We start from the raw sequence: 16,867 nt of genomic DNA on the forward strand, positions 1-16,867 counted from the left end.
GGAGAACTGGGTGGCATTCTTGTACTCTAATATTTGCATAGATAAAAGTATTTGTTTCCTTATAAAATGGATTCTACGCACTCCAATGCAGACTGGACGTCGAGTATGGGCTATATAAACGATGTGACATGCCCTTGTCATTGGTGATAGCCTGATACGGCAAAGGATAGGACCACAGAGCTTTTCTTTTTTTATTTATTTAACTAGCCCTCTACTCTTTTTTTTTTTTTACATGTCTATTAACTTTAATATTTTAAGTCACTTGACCTACTTATATGAAAATTTACTAATGTGAGGGAGATTTTGCGATATGAATCTGATTTAATAACTTTTAAACATACTTTTATAAAAAAAAATTCTCTCAGAGTTGATAACTTTTTAGAGATTTTTATTGTATTTAAAAATTTATTGTCCTACTCAGTAATTTTTTAATTCACTTAATCTTAGTATTTAAGTAGTAAAAGAGAAAAACTCGAGATTAGATGAGGTGAGTTTGAGGTGGTTTGCGTTGGAAAAGTATCTAAGATTGGCTAGCTAAAAAAAGAAACTAGTTACTAGTTAGTTCATTGGTTATGCACAATTTCTAAGTTTTTGGGATAAATTCTAAATCCTAAACCCTACCGGGAAATACCTGGCCTTCTCATCCTAATGGAAAATCCTCGCCGCTGGCTGGCTTTCGGGTTTGGTGGAGGCTAAACCTAAGTCCAAAGTCCACCCAATATATTGAGCCCAAACTCGGCCCATGGGCCAATGGCCACTCCTATTCATTAACGATATGAAAAGGATAGGATGTTAATCATCAATTTTCACCTTGTTCTATAGCAAAAGAAAAAAAAAAGATTTCTGCCAATGAAAGAGAGCTCTAATTCCATTCTTCGTCCTAAGCATCTAGTTTACATGATTAGGAATAAATGCCTTTAGGTGCAACCCAGATGCATTCATACTGGCAAATTAAACTTCGGAAAGAAAACGAGTTACAAATAAAGGTAGTAATAGTATTTAGCCACATGGTTTGAGGCAAAAAAAAAGTTTAATTCGATGCTATCTCCTGGAATAAATATTGTCCATCGAACAAATGAAGGGAAATCCCCGTCGTCGAATAAAGGATTCGACGGTCGAATTGGTTCTTTAAAAGGCTCGCCCTTTGATTATATCAATGCTCATCTCACTCGGATCCGTTGCTTGTAACTCCACCTGGATGCCATCGAGCTCTCTCTTGAATCTATCCTTCGAGCTAGCATACAGCATCTTGCTCCTTACCTTTGATTCATCTGGAGCCCTGTACATTAAATTTTACAAGAATTTATCCACGTAGAGCAATGACCGAAATTAGTATTGGTGCAATTGTTAGCATTCACTCTAATAATATTTTGCTATTATATATCTTTCTTCTTTCTTTCCAAATTGATATGGTCACATATATAGCTAATCGAACTCCACTATGTTTTTAAGGTAGTAAAAGATAAATACAAATTCGATAGTAAATAAATAACGGACATGCAAAAAGTAGGGTGTTTGTTTTAATAAATTTCTCTTTATGATGAATGCCACTTAGTTGCATGCATGATATGTGCAAACGTTACCAAGAGATGAAGAAGATCTTGCTCTTTTGGCAATTCTCATCGGTGACGAAGTCGAAGTCGAAGACGGCGTAGCGGCACTCATTCGGCGGCAAGCATGCGGCGAAATCATCGTAGCTCTCGTCGGGCTGGCCGAGTCTCTCCACCGACACCTGCTGGATCTTCTCGTCGATCTTGAACACGATGAAACGGAAGTTTCTCTTCGCCTTCAGCTCCAAGAACTTTATCTTACATTCATCATTCACAGCCATTCCCGACGCCGAATTGGCCTTCATTTGTACAACAACAAATGAAAACTATTAGAAGATAATGTAGCTAATCGACATTGAAAACAATATTGATCAAGTAGACTAACCATAGTTTCTTCTCCAAGGATGGGAACTGAGAAAGGAATAGAGAGAGAAAGAAAGAGGAGGGGAAGAGAGAAATGTGGGAAGGAGAGAGTTTGATGGAGGGAATAAAGGAGGAGAGAGAGGAGAAACTCGCAAATTAAGCAGTTGTTTGATGGCACGTCCGAGATGAAGGCATTGACCGAGTCTGCCATGCATATCCCCATATGGAGAGAGGCATGAAGAGCGACATGCTCACCATCATCCATAAAGAACCAACAACCAACTTCTATAGATAGGTGTTAGGTGCTCAGATATATGTACATGTATGTATCTAGCATTATAATGGTGTTAGACATTGTACAATGGCAATGAGAGGTTAAAATGTCCTTCAAAGAAACAAACTAATCTGACAACATCATCTTAAGAAAATAAGAAAGACTATTCATCGTACAAGCGAAAAATACAAAACTTCATTTGCACTAGGATATTCATGAACATACATCCAAGATCCGATGACTGAAAGCAAATGATCATTGCCTTAACCCAAAAAATTTACAACTTTTGGGCCCTTCTTTATCTTTGATTTTGCATGAGGATTCTTTTCACTGTCACCCATCCCAGCAGCTGGTTCTTTCTTAGAGTGTAAAGGGGGATCCTTTTTGCCGCTTTTCAATTCTTCTACAACAAAATCATCTTCAATATCATCTCCGCTCCGGAAGATGGACTGCAGCCCTTGCAGGTTTTCCCCAGGTTCGCTAGCTGAGATGAGAGGAAGAGACATTCTAAATCAACTACGTAATGAATGAATGTTGCTAGCATATCCTCATTGAGGTGAAAATGAGATCCAGTGATGCCAAGAGTTGCTTGCTTATAAAATTACTAGCATATCCAAGCGCAATTTCAGAGTTAGAGTTACCCCAAAAAACATAGCAAAAAGGATCAGAAATTGAAAATGCAGCTAAATGATAGACTTCATATTCTAAAGAAAGATTTAATACCAAAATTCACAATATCATAAGAGGATTAATTGACATGAATAATACAAGCTCGGTAATACCTATGTTCTGCCCCCCGGCAGAGGTTGTCAAATCTCTGTTGCCTTTATTTGGACAAAACTTGGCCAAGTGCGTAACACCACCACATATCTTACAGGAACCACCCTAACAAGAACATAAAAATAATCAATCAGATTCCCCTTAATTGACAGGATAATTAATATACAGCATTGTTGAGGTTGACTCTTAGTCCAAAACTTAAGAAGAAGATTCAATAAGCTCCATTACGAATTTACAACATTTATGGACTTCAATTGATGGCAAGCTAATACCACAGATAACAGAACCTTTTAACAAATATATGCAGATAATTTCTGTTACAAGCTACTCATATAAATCACCTATACATATGGGGTACCTTTGGATATATTCCGTGTACATTTTTCGGACAGTTCTTGCTCAAATGGCCCTGTTCTTTACAGATAAAGCAGCTGGCAAATTTTGTACCCCCTGCATTTACAAATAAAGTTCAATACCTTAAGAAGAAATCCATTAAATTGGCACCTTAGAAGTATTAATACTATATAAACTCTGAAAAAAGTGCTAATTGCATAGACTGAACAAAAGGAAGTACTTTAAAGAACTATATCAAATAAAAGATGAGCGGAATACCATCTTCAAGGGGCTTAGGGCACTTGAAAAGAGAATGTCCAACTTCTCCACAGTTATAGCAAAACTTTTTGTTGTTGCTGCTATCACTTTTCTCTGTGCAGTTCTTAAGACTATGTCCACGTTGGCGACAGAGCAAACAAATCTGGATAAAGCATGAGGCACTTGCATTATTATGCATAGGTAGACACCACCATGATGTCAAAACATAAAGCATGAAGAATCCTCACAAACGGGCCTAAAGAAATTTCTGCTCAGATGCAAAACAACAAAAATCGATTGCTCATATTACTGATGGATATGGTTATTGTTAAAACTAATGTTAACACAACGATATTGATCGTAGTTAGAATTTTTTTTTTCCTCACTAAACCATTCAAACTATCTAAATAACCTGAGTTACAATTCTGACGACAGGAGTGAAAATCTACGAAGTAATCGCTTTAGCAACGATGACCCATGATATTTATCATAACACTTCGTTGTCTACTTAAACCACCCAAACAAGAGAATTAGCATGACCTGCATACCCAATTCATATACCCAATAAACAAGAACAGTTATTGTGCAAAAACAAATAATAAGACGTCAAAAGGTAGACTTGACAACAAAGCAAACAGTTGATAGGCACTGGAGAAAGAGAAGCAAATCGAAGTAAATCAAAACAAACCTTGTTCTTCTCCCACTGGGCTTTCTCGGGACAAAGCTTAGCAATATGATCCTCGGACCTGCAAATGAAGCAGCTCTCTCCAGGGCGCATTCCAGGGACCCTCAAGGGATGCTTCTTGGAGCCGCTTTTCTTGGTGGGTTTGCCCTTGAGGACTCCATTAACCTTCTTCCTGCTATTCTTCTTCTTCTTCTTCTTTGGATTAGAAGAGTCCTCCTTGGGGGGCTCGGGCTTGGGGAAGAGGTTGGGATTCGCCTCCTTGAATCGCTTTCGTGCTTCCTTCTGTCTCTTGCTCACCATCTGTTCGATGCAAGTCCCGAGCGAGATCGAAGCAACTCAAAGCCGTGTTGTAGTTGGGGTGTTAACTATGCGGCGGGCTTTGAACCAAATCAAGGTTCGGTGCGACCCAATAGAAGTCCACCTCAGGGTTTAGGGTTTCCGGTTGGAAATTTTTTTGATTAATTATATTTTGACCCCTCAACTATTTTCTTTTCAGTTTCATCTCCTAAATAAAAAAAAATAGACACATACAATTTTTCTGTTAGAAATTCTGTTAAAAAATATATTAAAAAAATATCAACTTTAAAAGATTATATATACAAATAAGATATTTTTTTAAAAGGATATACATGCAAAAAAATATTATTATTTTTTAACTAAAATTATAATTAAGAAATAAATAATCACATGATGAATCAGTTATAACACTTTTAACTTTTCTAAGTGTTAGATCTCTTTTTATCCTAGAAAAGATATATAAATATAAAGGGCATAGAAGAAGAGCTCAAAAGATGATACAGAGATAAACTTCAATAAGAAGATAAATAACTAAAAATAAGTGCTCCAAATAGTTTTATTCTAAACTAACTATATCATGATTAGTGCTCAAATCACAAGTCACGGACATCGCGTATTACTCATCTGTTACATAAATGGTGATCGACATGGTACCAGTACCTTTTTGCTTTCTGGGCCGTTTTCTACTTCTTGTTGCCGTTGCCTTTAATGAAGAGAAGTATTAAACTCAAAATTCATTTGAAGTAGCTAAAAAGATATATATATATATATAACTACTTTCAGATCACTGAATCAAATAAATTTAGAGTCTATTCTACTCACTTTGCAATGGATCGAGCAGCAATGCTTTTCTTGTATTGCTAGTTTGAAACCACAAATCCTGCATCTCATTTTATGGATCTCAGAATTGTTGTTAGACTCTTGATTCCTTTTCGTTTCAATTCGAAATACTCCTCCTTTCTTTATTGTGAGTGTTTGGATGTCTGATGAAACTTTTGAAGTCCTCAATTCTACACTCTTCTGCTGCGTTGCAATGTAAACCTGAAACCAAACCAAGATAGATAATTAATATATATAGGACAACCAATTAATTAGTGTTTAATTAATTTTTCTTCTTTTTTTCTTTCTCCGTTCAAGTAATTGAGGACGTAAACTTGAGTATTGTCTGTAGAATAGAGTGAAAGAGACTGTAGTCTATTATAAGGAGCAAAGTGGGTCTACCGTGCAGTCCAAATAATACCTGTTACAATGCCTATAATGCTTCTCGCAATTTTTTTGTGAAGTATGATCGTCGAGATTAGTCATACTATTCTACCTATCATAAATTGGAGATTTGCATGGATTATTTTACACGTATATCCCTCTAAAATTTCTTATCTATGTATATGCCCTTTTAATTTTCATAATTTTGCGATACCCTTCAAAATTATTTATAACTTTTGTTTAGATGCCTCTCATATTACTTTTTACAAGCCATAAGTAAAATAATAATAATAATAATAATAATTCATAAGTTAAAATAGTTAGGTTTAAAAAGTATCCATATAAAATCAAGAGGTTTTAGGGTTTTCGTGCAAAAATCATGTTCTGAAGGATTTACAAGCAAATATCAAAGAGATATATACGGTAAGATATTTTTGAAGGATATTCATATAAAAAAACCATTTCATTTATAATCTAAAAAAGAAATCTAAAAATAAGCAAAATAAAATCTGCGAATTAATTAATAATAATAATATTATTATTTTTGACTTGAAAGCTGTTATTTATATGAATTGTCCCAAGTGAATATTTAATAATATCATAATAACTAAAGTAGAATAATAATTCACACATGATGAAGATTGAAGGCCAACTGAAGTAATCGGCATGTTTTAAGTAGCAATGCTGAACCTTCAGCAATATTAAGATACTAACTCTCAAGCTAGTCGCTAGATACTTCTCTCTTCCAACTCAATCTTATTTTCTTCTCTCTTCCAACTCAATTTATCAAGTGAATTGATGAATAAGCACAAGAACTCAACTATTGTCTACAAAATGATTCCCAGAAGGCACCAAGATCAACATTGCCTCCAGAGAGGAGGATTCCAATTTTGTTGCTTTGGTTCCAAGCAGCACACTGTTTAAACTTGTTGGAAAGAACAGCTGCAAGGCCAATAGCTCCACTAGGCTCCACGACGACTTTCAGAACCTCGTAACACATTCTCATGGCTTCTAAGATCTCCTCATCATCTACCGTGATGACATCATCCACCAAGTCCCGCACTACTGGCCTGAAACAGAAAGAAAATAAATCAAATTATGTCTTATGCACTGAAACGACTGGTAATAAGAAAGAACAACAAATGACAAGAAAATGACAAGAAAATGACAAGTTCTCAAACGGCAGGAAGCCTCAGAAAAATTTCAAGCTACAAGAGAAATTTTTATCAGGAGAGATGACGGGCAAGCAAAATGTCATATCCAAATTGAAAATATACGCCCCTAAAGACCTATTGATACACATTAAACCATAGACACATACATAGATAGCTACATGCATACTTAAATGTCCAGAAGCCTGAAATATAGCAACTTTTGGCAGTGGGTATATATACCATGTAAGTTCTCCAAGAAAAGCTCTGAGTCCATCAGCAATCGTGTTGGTCTCAGGTAAAGTAATTATCCTTCCTGCTGCCTTGGATTGAGAAGCATCATCAGCACCCTTCGGCTCAGCTGCCAAAACACAGATGGAAGGATTGATCGCTTTGGCAGCCAATGTCACACCAGAAATAAGACCACCACCTATATAGCCACGTTAGAAATGAGAATGTCAAGAATAAGACAAGGGAAGAGCATAGTTTATTAATGCTAAAGATCTGCCAAAGTACAAACCACTAATTGGTACGATTAAGGTGTCAATATCTGGTACTTGCTCCAACAGCTCTAGTGAAATTGTACCCTGACCACTGCAAACATGTTTAAAACATAACTTCCAACAAAATTTGTTTCTTCTCATATTATAATGGACTATATCAAAAGATACTGCTAGTACCAAGGCAAGGAAGTCAAAATTCAGGTGTTCCTAAGTAGAGTGGTTCTTCAGGGTTTCTGCATGGAGTTAATGATCTGGAACATATCAAAGCAATTCGCTCAGACATCACAATTCACAGGGATGAGGAAACACATCTCCCAAGTAATGAGACAAATATGTGACAATTGGACTCGTCAAAAAGAGGTTTGAAATGTCAACACTACCTTGAAGAACTATATCAAAAAGTTAGGCAAGCACTGATCATCTGGTTATTTTGGCAATATTGGACTTGAAGACAGATACTTTTGCCAATTCTATGAAACGAAACTTACATGCCGAGAAGGTTATATAAAGAACTATATAATTAAAGATACAACTCAGAGGATCAGAGGTGTTCACCTCACCCCTAAACTAAATTACTTTGAACTAATTAAAAGAGGTATGTTCTCTACATACTTAACAGAAGATAGGTGACAATGGAAGTCATCTCAGAAGGACGATAGACAATAAGTCCACAAATCAACCTGAACTAATACCTTATAGTGTAACTATTTTGACTAGGTAGGAAATCAGCTTGCATTATGACAAGCGGATTTTCCATTTCTCCGGAAAACAAGAAAAGTTGTCCCGAATTTGGCACATATGTAATTTTTTTTTTTGTTAAAACAGCTGCCTTACTTCAACTAAGAATTTTGTCCTAGACTGTTCTTCAAAATTAGGACCTAAGCAACAGAGCATTAGGCAGTATATTCAAATAACCTGATATTACTGGGCTTGAATGCTAGACTATCTCAAAACTCAAACTACTTTCAAACTGAGAACCTATGAATTGCAAGGTAAATGAGAAGATAACTATAGCAATTTAACAACAGGATAGCATATGACCGTCATCTTCCTTAATAAGACAATTACAATTATATCTGAACATCAACACGCTGAGAAAGGCAGTCACATACCTTATAATACGTTTGTCATTGAAAGGATGAATAAGAACTGCACCGGTTTCATTTTCAACCTTCTTAGCAACAGTTTCTCTTGATTGATATGTAGCTTCGCTCCAAATAACCTGGCCACCATAGCGCTTGACATTCTCGACCTTACATTTTGGTGCATTCTTGGGTATAACAATATAAGCAGGAATTCCACGTAATCTTGCAGCCAAAGACACTGCTGCAGCATGGTTACCACTAAATAGATGGAGAACAACTCATTAATTTTTTTATCCAAATATATTTGAACTTTTAAAGCAGAGAAGGCGAGACTGTATTCATTGCAAAGTGCTATAAATAAGGGAGTGAACCTGCTATGAGTTACGACACCTCTAGCAGCTTGGTCATCTCCAAGTGAGAATATAGCATTGGAAGCACCTCTAATTTTAAAAGCCCCGCTGTTTGGCATGTAAGCTATTAAATGTTAATATCAGCCGCAGCAAAAAGGATGAGCAAAGAATCGAACATTGAATAATTACAAACTAAGGAGCCACCTCTCACCCCTTCTGGAAGCATTCACACTTGAAAAACAATTGCTTCCCGGCTAAAGAATCAAGGGATACCGATGAGAGAACCGGGGTTCTATGGATATACGGGCAAATGCGGATCTGTGCTTCTCTGATGGATTGGATATCAGCAGCATACTTCTGTATTTCTTGATTCTTGTTTCTGTCCATCAAACCTGTTATATCGTTTTTATGTAAACCAAATTTATCACAAAAGATGTGGACTTGGACTTCTATAGAAAATTATGTAAATCAATCAGGTTTTAAATTGATCCTCTTCTGCTCATGCCAATTGTGCCTAAAATGTTACAATTGGGGAAAAAAATCTTCTTATTTCGATTTAAAGGGCTTTCCTTTTGCCTCTTATGATGCACTAAAACCTCAAAAAACCCTAGTGTTGGTCCAAAATTAGTGGGACAAAAAAGTGCAGCTGAAGCTCCTGAGATCTACTAAGAATAAAAATTGCAAAGTAGCCGAAGATATTGAGAGGAGAATTACCTGATCCTTGAGGACGTAAAATGGAAGGTTGAAACGGAGCTTTTGCGGAGAAGACGAGCTCACTCGGCCGGCTGCCCATACGCCATTTGCTACTATGCGACAACCTTGTAGACTATGGGCGAGGATTCTCTGCAAATCCAGTTGCATGGAAGTTTTACAACTGGTATTACTATATTTTGTGCATCGAAGATCCAAGGACTGCAATCAAGGATTCCTCTCATGTTGTTAAGAACTTAATTACATCTTGTTAGCTTAATCAACTTTATGCCTTTCTAAATCTGCTCAACTTTCACAGTTGGATAATTTTAGGTAGGCTATCTTTTCTTTGTTAGTAAATTGGATCCATCATGCATGTCTAAATCACTACTGTTGGGATTAGAACCCATAACTTTTATTATATGGTGGAACCCAACCACTTGTATAGTTGGCCTAAGTCTCTCTCACTTTATTAGTAACACTATTTTCTTTTCATATGATTAAAATTTAGAGTGGTCATTGAGTCATTCTTGTAAAAGTTAAAGGAAATCCTAGGTTTTGATTATTTTAGGTCAGCACACCAAACATCACACATAGATATACTTTAGTCACAAATTTATTTATTTTAGTGCATTTAATTGTTAGAAAATAAAGTTTAATAAAATGTCTCACTTCAAAAACTATATTTAAGGAGTAAAGAAGACATTTCTTTAATTTATTTTGTACAATTAAACATCAAAAAATATTTTAAAAAAAAACTGAGTATTTTCGTTCGTCCACTCAGACAACCAAACATTTGCATTTATTAACGTACATTGTTTGGTGTACAAATTTAAAATATTCCTCCATTATCTAGAAAATCCTGCCTAATGATTTGAAAGAGATTTGCACTTTAGATGTAGTACTGTTAACTATATCAATGCCTTCCGTCACGTTTCACTTTGTAACTGCGCTAAGATGCCCTCCCTGTACGTTAAGCCTTCCGTTTCATCACATTTTTTTCGCATAAAACCAGATGCTACGGGGAATAAAAAATCTACCCCAGAATTCACCCGAACAAGACTTCCCGCTAAATCCAGTACATCTAACAACATTTCTTTGTAAGCAATCGCTTCTACGTACTATATGTTAACTGTCACCATCTCGTTTTCGTTTCTCTTTATAAACCGCTTTCGATTCAAACGCTTCGCCGTGCTTTCGAGCCAAGCTAAAGCTCAAGTGGGCAAGGGAAGGAGAAGGGAGGAGGAGAGCAATGGCGAGCAAAGCTTTCCTCTTCTCCTGCTTTAATGGCGACCCGTGCTCCTCTTCCTCGTCGAAAACCCCCCGTCTGCTCTCCCTGAGACCTCGGTACCCTTCCATGCTCAAGCGGCCGAAGGGCGCCTCACCGGCGGGGCATGGCGGCGCCGGATTCGGTGACATAGAGGCTCCGCCTCTGGAGGAAGAGGAGAGCACGAGGGTCGCTCTGTTCTCGGTCGTGGGAATGACGTGCACTGCGTGCGGCGGATCAGTGGAGAAGGCTATAAAGCGCCTCCCGGGGATACATGACGCGGCTGTGGACGTGCTCAATAACCGTGCTCAAGTCATCTTTTATCCCGCCTTCGTCTCGGTCTGATCTGATTCCGATCTCTTTGCTTATAGCTTTTTTTTGTGTGTGTGTTTCTTGAATCGAACCCAACAATTTCGTGAACAGGGCTTGTTGTCTTCTTTTGTTTGGATTTCACTAGCGATTTCATAATCTTTTGTACATCTATTTTCCGCTTATTTCCTTTTTAATGGAAAATTTGGTGTTAAATGAACTGAGCAACTTGGTTCTTCTTCTAATCGTCAAATTTTTATTGGAATATTACTGAATGGTTTCCTATTATGAATTTAATGGGAAAGAGAGACCTTTCTATTTTTCATTATTTGAGTAGCCTTTGTTAGTCTAAAGGCACGTCATGCAGGTTCATGTCGCTATAGTAATTAAGGCTATGAAGTCTTGCGTGTTGCTAACTTTTGATGGATCGAGTAGAACTCCATTAATTATAGTCATTTATTATGAAGTTTCTTCATGCCATGTTAAACTTGTCTAACGTTATTGCATGCAAATGCCTCAATGGAGTAAAAGACTAAACAGTTGTTTATTGTAGAGATTGTAACTCATTTCTTTCGTGTTGATCTTTTCTCTCTGTCGTATCACACACTACCTTTTCTGTACCCCTCCCAATCTCCCTATTCTTCTTCTGGGTATTAGTGTTAAGTGAATAATCATGATCCTACCATATATTCCTGTTGTATGAATAGCAGTCATTGAAACAACAATATGTTTAGGATTGATTCAATAAGTTTCTGGCTAGAGTAGTAGAGTTTATATTTATAATCTCTCCTTGAGAGAGATGACAGAGGGTTGCTTTCATGACAGAGAGATGCCAAATCAACTTGTTGCAGTCTACACCCAAATTAATGTGCAAATCAGCTGATAAGAACTTTTTGCCAGAAATCTTTCAACCAAGAGAAATCCTAGCAGGACAGATTATCTGAATCTAAAGGACAATGGAAACTAGAGTTTTTATTGAATAATTCAACATTTTGATCCTATTACTTTTTAATTGACTTTCTTATTGAAGAGGTACTTGTATTATAATAGTTATTACTCTTTCTAATTATGTCTTATATCATTTTATTTTACTTTATCTTACTACTTTTATTTAATACAATTATGTGCTGAAAGCTAGTCTGATTTACTCGTCTGAGGCTTTTTTTTTTTTTTTTAAAACAGGAAGAGGAAATTCAGGAAAGAATCGAAGATGTGGGATTTGAAGCTGCATTGATCAAAGAGGAGCCTAAGGAACGATCTATTCTAATATGCAGGTTACATGTAAAAGAAATGACCTGCACTTCTTGCACAAGTACTGTTAAGTCTGCTCTTAAAGCTGTTCCAGGCGTCCAGAAAGCTGTAGTAGCCTTGGCAACTGAAGAAGCAGAAATTCTTTATGATCCTAAAATCATCACTGCCACCAGACTTGTCGAAGTAGTCGAAGAAACTGGTTTTGAAGCTATACTTATCACAACGGGAGAAGATAGGAACAGGATAGAGTTTAAAGTTGATGGTAGCTTAGATGATAAATCTATCATGATGATCAAAAGCTCTCTTGAAGCACTTCCAGGGGTTGAGGGTACAAATATTGATCCTGTGCTTCGTAAAATCACTGTATCCTACAAGCCAGATCAAACAGGTCCTCGGAATTTTATTGATGTAATTGAATCGACGGGTTCCGAACATCTCAGGGCATCAATATATCCAGAAGCAGGAGGAAGGGAGCTTCACAGGCATAAGGAGATTAACCAGTATTTTCAGTCTTTTCTTTGGAGCTTGGTTTTCACAATTCCGGTATTTTTAACTTCCATGGTCTTTATGTACATTCCTGGGATTCGAGATGGACTTGATAAGAAGGTAGTTAATATGTTGAGTATTGGAGAGCTTCTGAGATGGATTTTATCCACTCCTGTCCAATTTATAGTTGGCCGTAGGTTTTATACCGGTGCATACAAAGCCTTGCGACATGGCTCAGCTAATATGGATGTGTTGATTTCTCTCGGCACTAACACAGCCTATTTCTATTCTCTTCACTCCATTATCAGGGCAGCAACTTCGAAAGAATTTATGGGAACTGATTTTTTTGAGACTAGTTCGATGCTCATATCATTTATTCTTCTGGGTAAGTACCTTGAAATCTTAGCTAAAGGGAAAACCTCAGAGGCAATCGAGAAGCTTATGGACCTGGCACCTGAAACTGCTACGTTGTTAACATATGATAGTGAAGGCAAAGTGGTAAATGAAAGAGAAATAGACAGTCGACTGATTCAGAAGAACGATATCATTAAAATAATGCCTGGTGCGAAAGTTGCTTCAGATGGTTTCGTTACATGGGGTCAGAGCCATGTCAATGAAAGCATGATAACTGGAGAATCACGGCTTGTTGCAAAGAGAAAAGGAGATACTGTTATCGGTGGAACAGTTAATGAAAATGGTGTGCTCTATGTGAGAGCCACACATGTTGGGTCAGAGAGTGCTCTATCACAGATTGTTCGTCTAGTTGAGTCAGCACAAATGGCAAAAGCTCCCGTTCAGAAGTTTGCCGATCGTATATCAAAGTTCTTTGTCCCTTTGGTAAGGATACATTTATTACATGCTTCCTTCCCTTTTTTTTTCTGCTTTATTTTTCGGCAAGTGTCAACATTATAAATCTTTTTATTTCAAAAACTGAATGAATTACTGGGCCAAAAGGCCATTTAAGTCAGTTCCATTCTTTTTTCTGGCTACTGACTTATAATTACTCTACTGGAATGTTGACCTGATCTATTTTCACAAACAATTGTAATGGCTCATGTATCTTGAAATCTAGGGAATCATCAAGGAGGCTCACATGTTCTGGGTGTCTCTCTGAAATGGACAAGTATCGAATCTAGATTTTAGTCACGTCATATGACATAATGATATTAAATATGTATACTGACTGGGACAAGAGGACGTGTTATTTCTAATAGGAAGTATGAGTAACTTGTTTACGAATATTATACTGAATTAGTGATGTTTAACTGTGCAGGTCATCACTCTTGCAATTGCCACTTGGTTCTCATGGTTTTTAGCTGCGAAATTTAATGGTTACCCAAAATCATGGATACCATCTTCCATGGATAGCTTTCAACTTGCTCTGCAATTCGGAATATCTGTTATGGTGATAGCTTGTCCATGTGCGCTTGGCTTAGCCACTCCAACTGCTGTCATGGTTGGCACTGGAGTTGGTGCTTCTCAAGGTGTACTCATTAAGGGTGGTCAAGCATTGGAGAATGCACACAAGGTCTCATGAGAAACTCTTTCTGTGCTTATTTTTTGCTGAAGTGCTTACAACCCATGCTCATTCACATCAGCATCTTAAATGAGAACTATAAAATTTTGTTTTATAGCTAGCTAACTAATGCAACAAGGTAGCTGGCATATAATTATGCTTGAGTAAATGATTGGCGGGAGGCATCCAACTCTGCAACTCTTTATTTGATCACCTAGCAAACAATGAAGGATAAAATTTCAAAGCAACTCGCTGTTTTATCCTTGACACAGGGCTTTGTCGTTATAATAATTTATCAGTATCAGCCAAGAAATGCATTTTATGTTCCATTTAATCTTGTCTAAAATTCTAGATTACTTACAGATGCTGAATGTAAAACTTCTCAGGTGAACTGCATTGTGTTTGACAAGACAGGGACACTTACCACTGGAAAGCCTGCTGTCGTCAGTACTAGGCTTCTAAAAAATATGGTATTGCAGGACTTCTACGAGTTTGTTGCAGCTGCTGAGGTATTTACTTTTTCCAAACTTCTTATATTCAGAGTATCCAGATCTTAATACATCTAGAAATGCTTTGTTCTGTCTACTTACACAAGAGCTTCGACTTCGACCCTGGTTTGTTTGCAATTGAGTGATAACTGGTGCTTCACTTAATCCTTAGTATCCAACTATCACGAGGAAAATTCACCAAAGACATTTTATCTTTTATGTAATCATTCTTTTGTTATGGATGGTAACTTATATTATTCTATCATTGACAGATGAATAGTGAACATCCTTTGGCGAAGGCCATTGTTCAATATGCTAAGAAGTTCAGAGAAGAAAAGCATGCATGGCCTGAAGTGCAAGACTTCGTGTCTGTTACGGGCCATGGCGTCAAAGCCACAGTTGGAAACAAAATTGTGATTGTAGGCAACAAGAGCTTGATGTTGGAATCAGGCATTGAAATAACTATTGAAGCCTCTGATATCCTCATGGAGACAGAAGAAATGGCACAAACAGGAATAATTGTATCAATGGATCAAGAAGTTGTTGGGATAATAGCCATATCTGACCCACTAAAGCCTTGTGCTGAAGAAGTAATATCTCTTCTTAGGTCCATGAAGGTGAAGAGCATTATGGTAACAGGGGATAACTGGGGCACTGCAAATGCAATTGCTAAAGAGGTTGGTATTGACAATGTAGTTGCCGAAGCAAAACCAGAACAGAAAGCAGAGAAAGTGAAGGAACTGCAGGTATCTAAGTATCCTGTACAGTTTTCCATTACAGTAGCATGTGCTCACATTACATGACTCTGTTAATTTAACCCTTCCTTCTGTCTACCTACTAGATTCCATACTTTTCCACATGTCCTACTATTACTAATATTCTTAATTTCTTGCAGATGTCTGGCTTGACAGTGGCAATGGTTGGTGATGGAATCAACGACTCACCAGCACTAGTTTCTGCCGATGTCGGCATGGCAATAGGTGCCGGCACCGACATTGCTATTGAAGCAGCTGATATTGTTCTTATGCGGAGCAACTTAGAGGATGTAATTACTGCTATAGATCTCTCTAGGAAAACTTTCTCCCGGATCCGGATGAATTACTTATGGGCACTAGGTTACAACATTATCGGCATACCAATCGCTGCCGGAATTCTTTATCCGTCGGCCAGATTTCGTCTGCCGCCATGGCTTGCTGGTGCTGCAATGGCAGCCTCATCAGTCAGTGTTGTTTGCTGCTCTCTGTTGTTGAGGAACTACAGAAGGCCCAAGAAGCTGGACATGCTTCAGATAAAGGGAATCTTAGTTAGCTAATTGTTGTGAAATATGTGGTTCATATTAGTTGAACTGACTTGTATATGTATATATTAAATTTGCTGCAGTGTGTTGTTTATGAAGAATTGAAATATACATGAACATGTCAACATTTCCATAATCGATCCATCTTGAATTATGGAGCGAACTCTTGGTGAAGAGAATTTATTCGATGATGAGGAGTCAAAGCTGGAGAGTGATTAAATTAAGTTAAACAGCTAATGTCACTATGTCAAGTTGTCATACATATCTGAGTAGTTTGAACGATTCATTTCAATTATAGAATCATCATGCATGACGATCATACAAGCCCGCAGCAGGTGGAAGTGAAAAATAAATAAATAAATAATAAAAAAGAAGGTATCAATCACTAACTTGATTCTAACTTTAAAAAAAATATTTAATATTTTAATAATTTGACTCAATAACTTTATTTGATTTAAGTAATACAACGTTGTTTAGTTTAGAGTAGCCACTTGGTAATGCACATGACGTAATATATTAAGTAAAATTTAGTGAAAGCTAAGCAATTTTATATCTAGAAAAAGTTAACTCTTTGTTAATCTCTTAAATAATAAACAAAATAATTAGAATATTATAACCATCACTTCAACACAACTTAGAAGCGTACTAATAGGACAAGAAGTCACAACTTCAAACACTTTTGGCTATGTATCTGTCCTATATAAGGATTAGCTCCTAACTCCAATCTAATA

General features: G+C 37.0%; 3 protein-coding genes across 4 annotated transcripts; 1 reads left to right on the forward strand and 2 right to left on the reverse strand.

Moving 5' to 3' along the window:
* Nucleotides 1-916: 916 nt before the first annotated feature.
* Nucleotides 917-4,629, reverse strand: LOC140785368 (actin-depolymerizing factor). 2 transcript variants are annotated; one of them, XM_073133253.1, is made up of 6 exons: nt 4,247-4,629; nt 3,580-3,721; nt 3,326-3,417; nt 2,956-3,072; nt 1,584-1,876; nt 917-1,279 (listed from the first exon to the last, which is right to left on the reverse strand). In XM_073133253.1, the coding sequence occupies exons 1-6, from the start codon at nt 4,541-4,543 to the stop codon at nt 1,129-1,131; spliced, it is 1,092 nt and encodes a 363-aa protein (XP_072989354.1). In that variant the 5' UTR covers nt 4,544-4,629; the 3' UTR covers nt 917-1,128. The 2 variants fall into 2 exon arrangements, with proteins under 2 accessions (XP_072989354.1, XP_072989352.1); XM_073133251.1 differs by lacking the exons at nt 2,956-3,072; nt 3,326-3,417; nt 3,580-3,721; nt 4,247-4,629 and adding an exon at nt 1,936-2,449 and having other exon boundaries at nt 1,584-1,849.
* A 1,749-nt stretch (nt 4,630-6,378) lies between these two features.
* LOC140785113 (serine racemase) lies at nt 6,379-9,810 on the reverse strand. The gene is made up of 7 exons (XM_073132850.1): nt 9,547-9,810; nt 9,044-9,224; nt 8,854-8,940; nt 8,510-8,740; nt 7,415-7,488; nt 7,138-7,324; nt 6,379-6,813 (listed from the first exon to the last, which is right to left on the reverse strand). The coding sequence occupies exons 1-7, from the start codon at nt 9,623-9,625 to the stop codon at nt 6,564-6,566; spliced, it is 1,089 nt and encodes a 362-aa protein (XP_072988951.1). The 5' UTR covers nt 9,626-9,810; the 3' UTR covers nt 6,379-6,563.
* An 897-nt stretch (nt 9,811-10,707) lies between these two features.
* LOC140783432 (copper-transporting ATPase HMA5-like) lies at nt 10,708-16,324 on the forward strand. Its single transcript, XM_073130325.1, has 6 exons — nt 10,708-11,128; nt 12,281-13,672; nt 14,109-14,363; nt 14,738-14,860; nt 15,112-15,585; nt 15,735-16,324. The coding sequence occupies exons 1-6, from the start codon at nt 10,775-10,777 to the stop codon at nt 16,149-16,151; spliced, it is 3,015 nt and encodes a 1,004-aa protein (XP_072986426.1). The 5' UTR covers nt 10,708-10,774; the 3' UTR covers nt 16,152-16,324.
* Nucleotides 16,325-16,867: the final 543 nt, after the last annotated feature.

Source organism: Typha latifolia, chromosome 3 (assembly GCF_019914945.1).
Source record: "Typha latifolia isolate L0001 chromosome 3, TyphaL0001v2, whole genome shotgun sequence".
Taxonomy (NCBI): domain Eukaryota; kingdom Viridiplantae; phylum Streptophyta; class Magnoliopsida; order Poales; family Typhaceae; genus Typha; species Typha latifolia.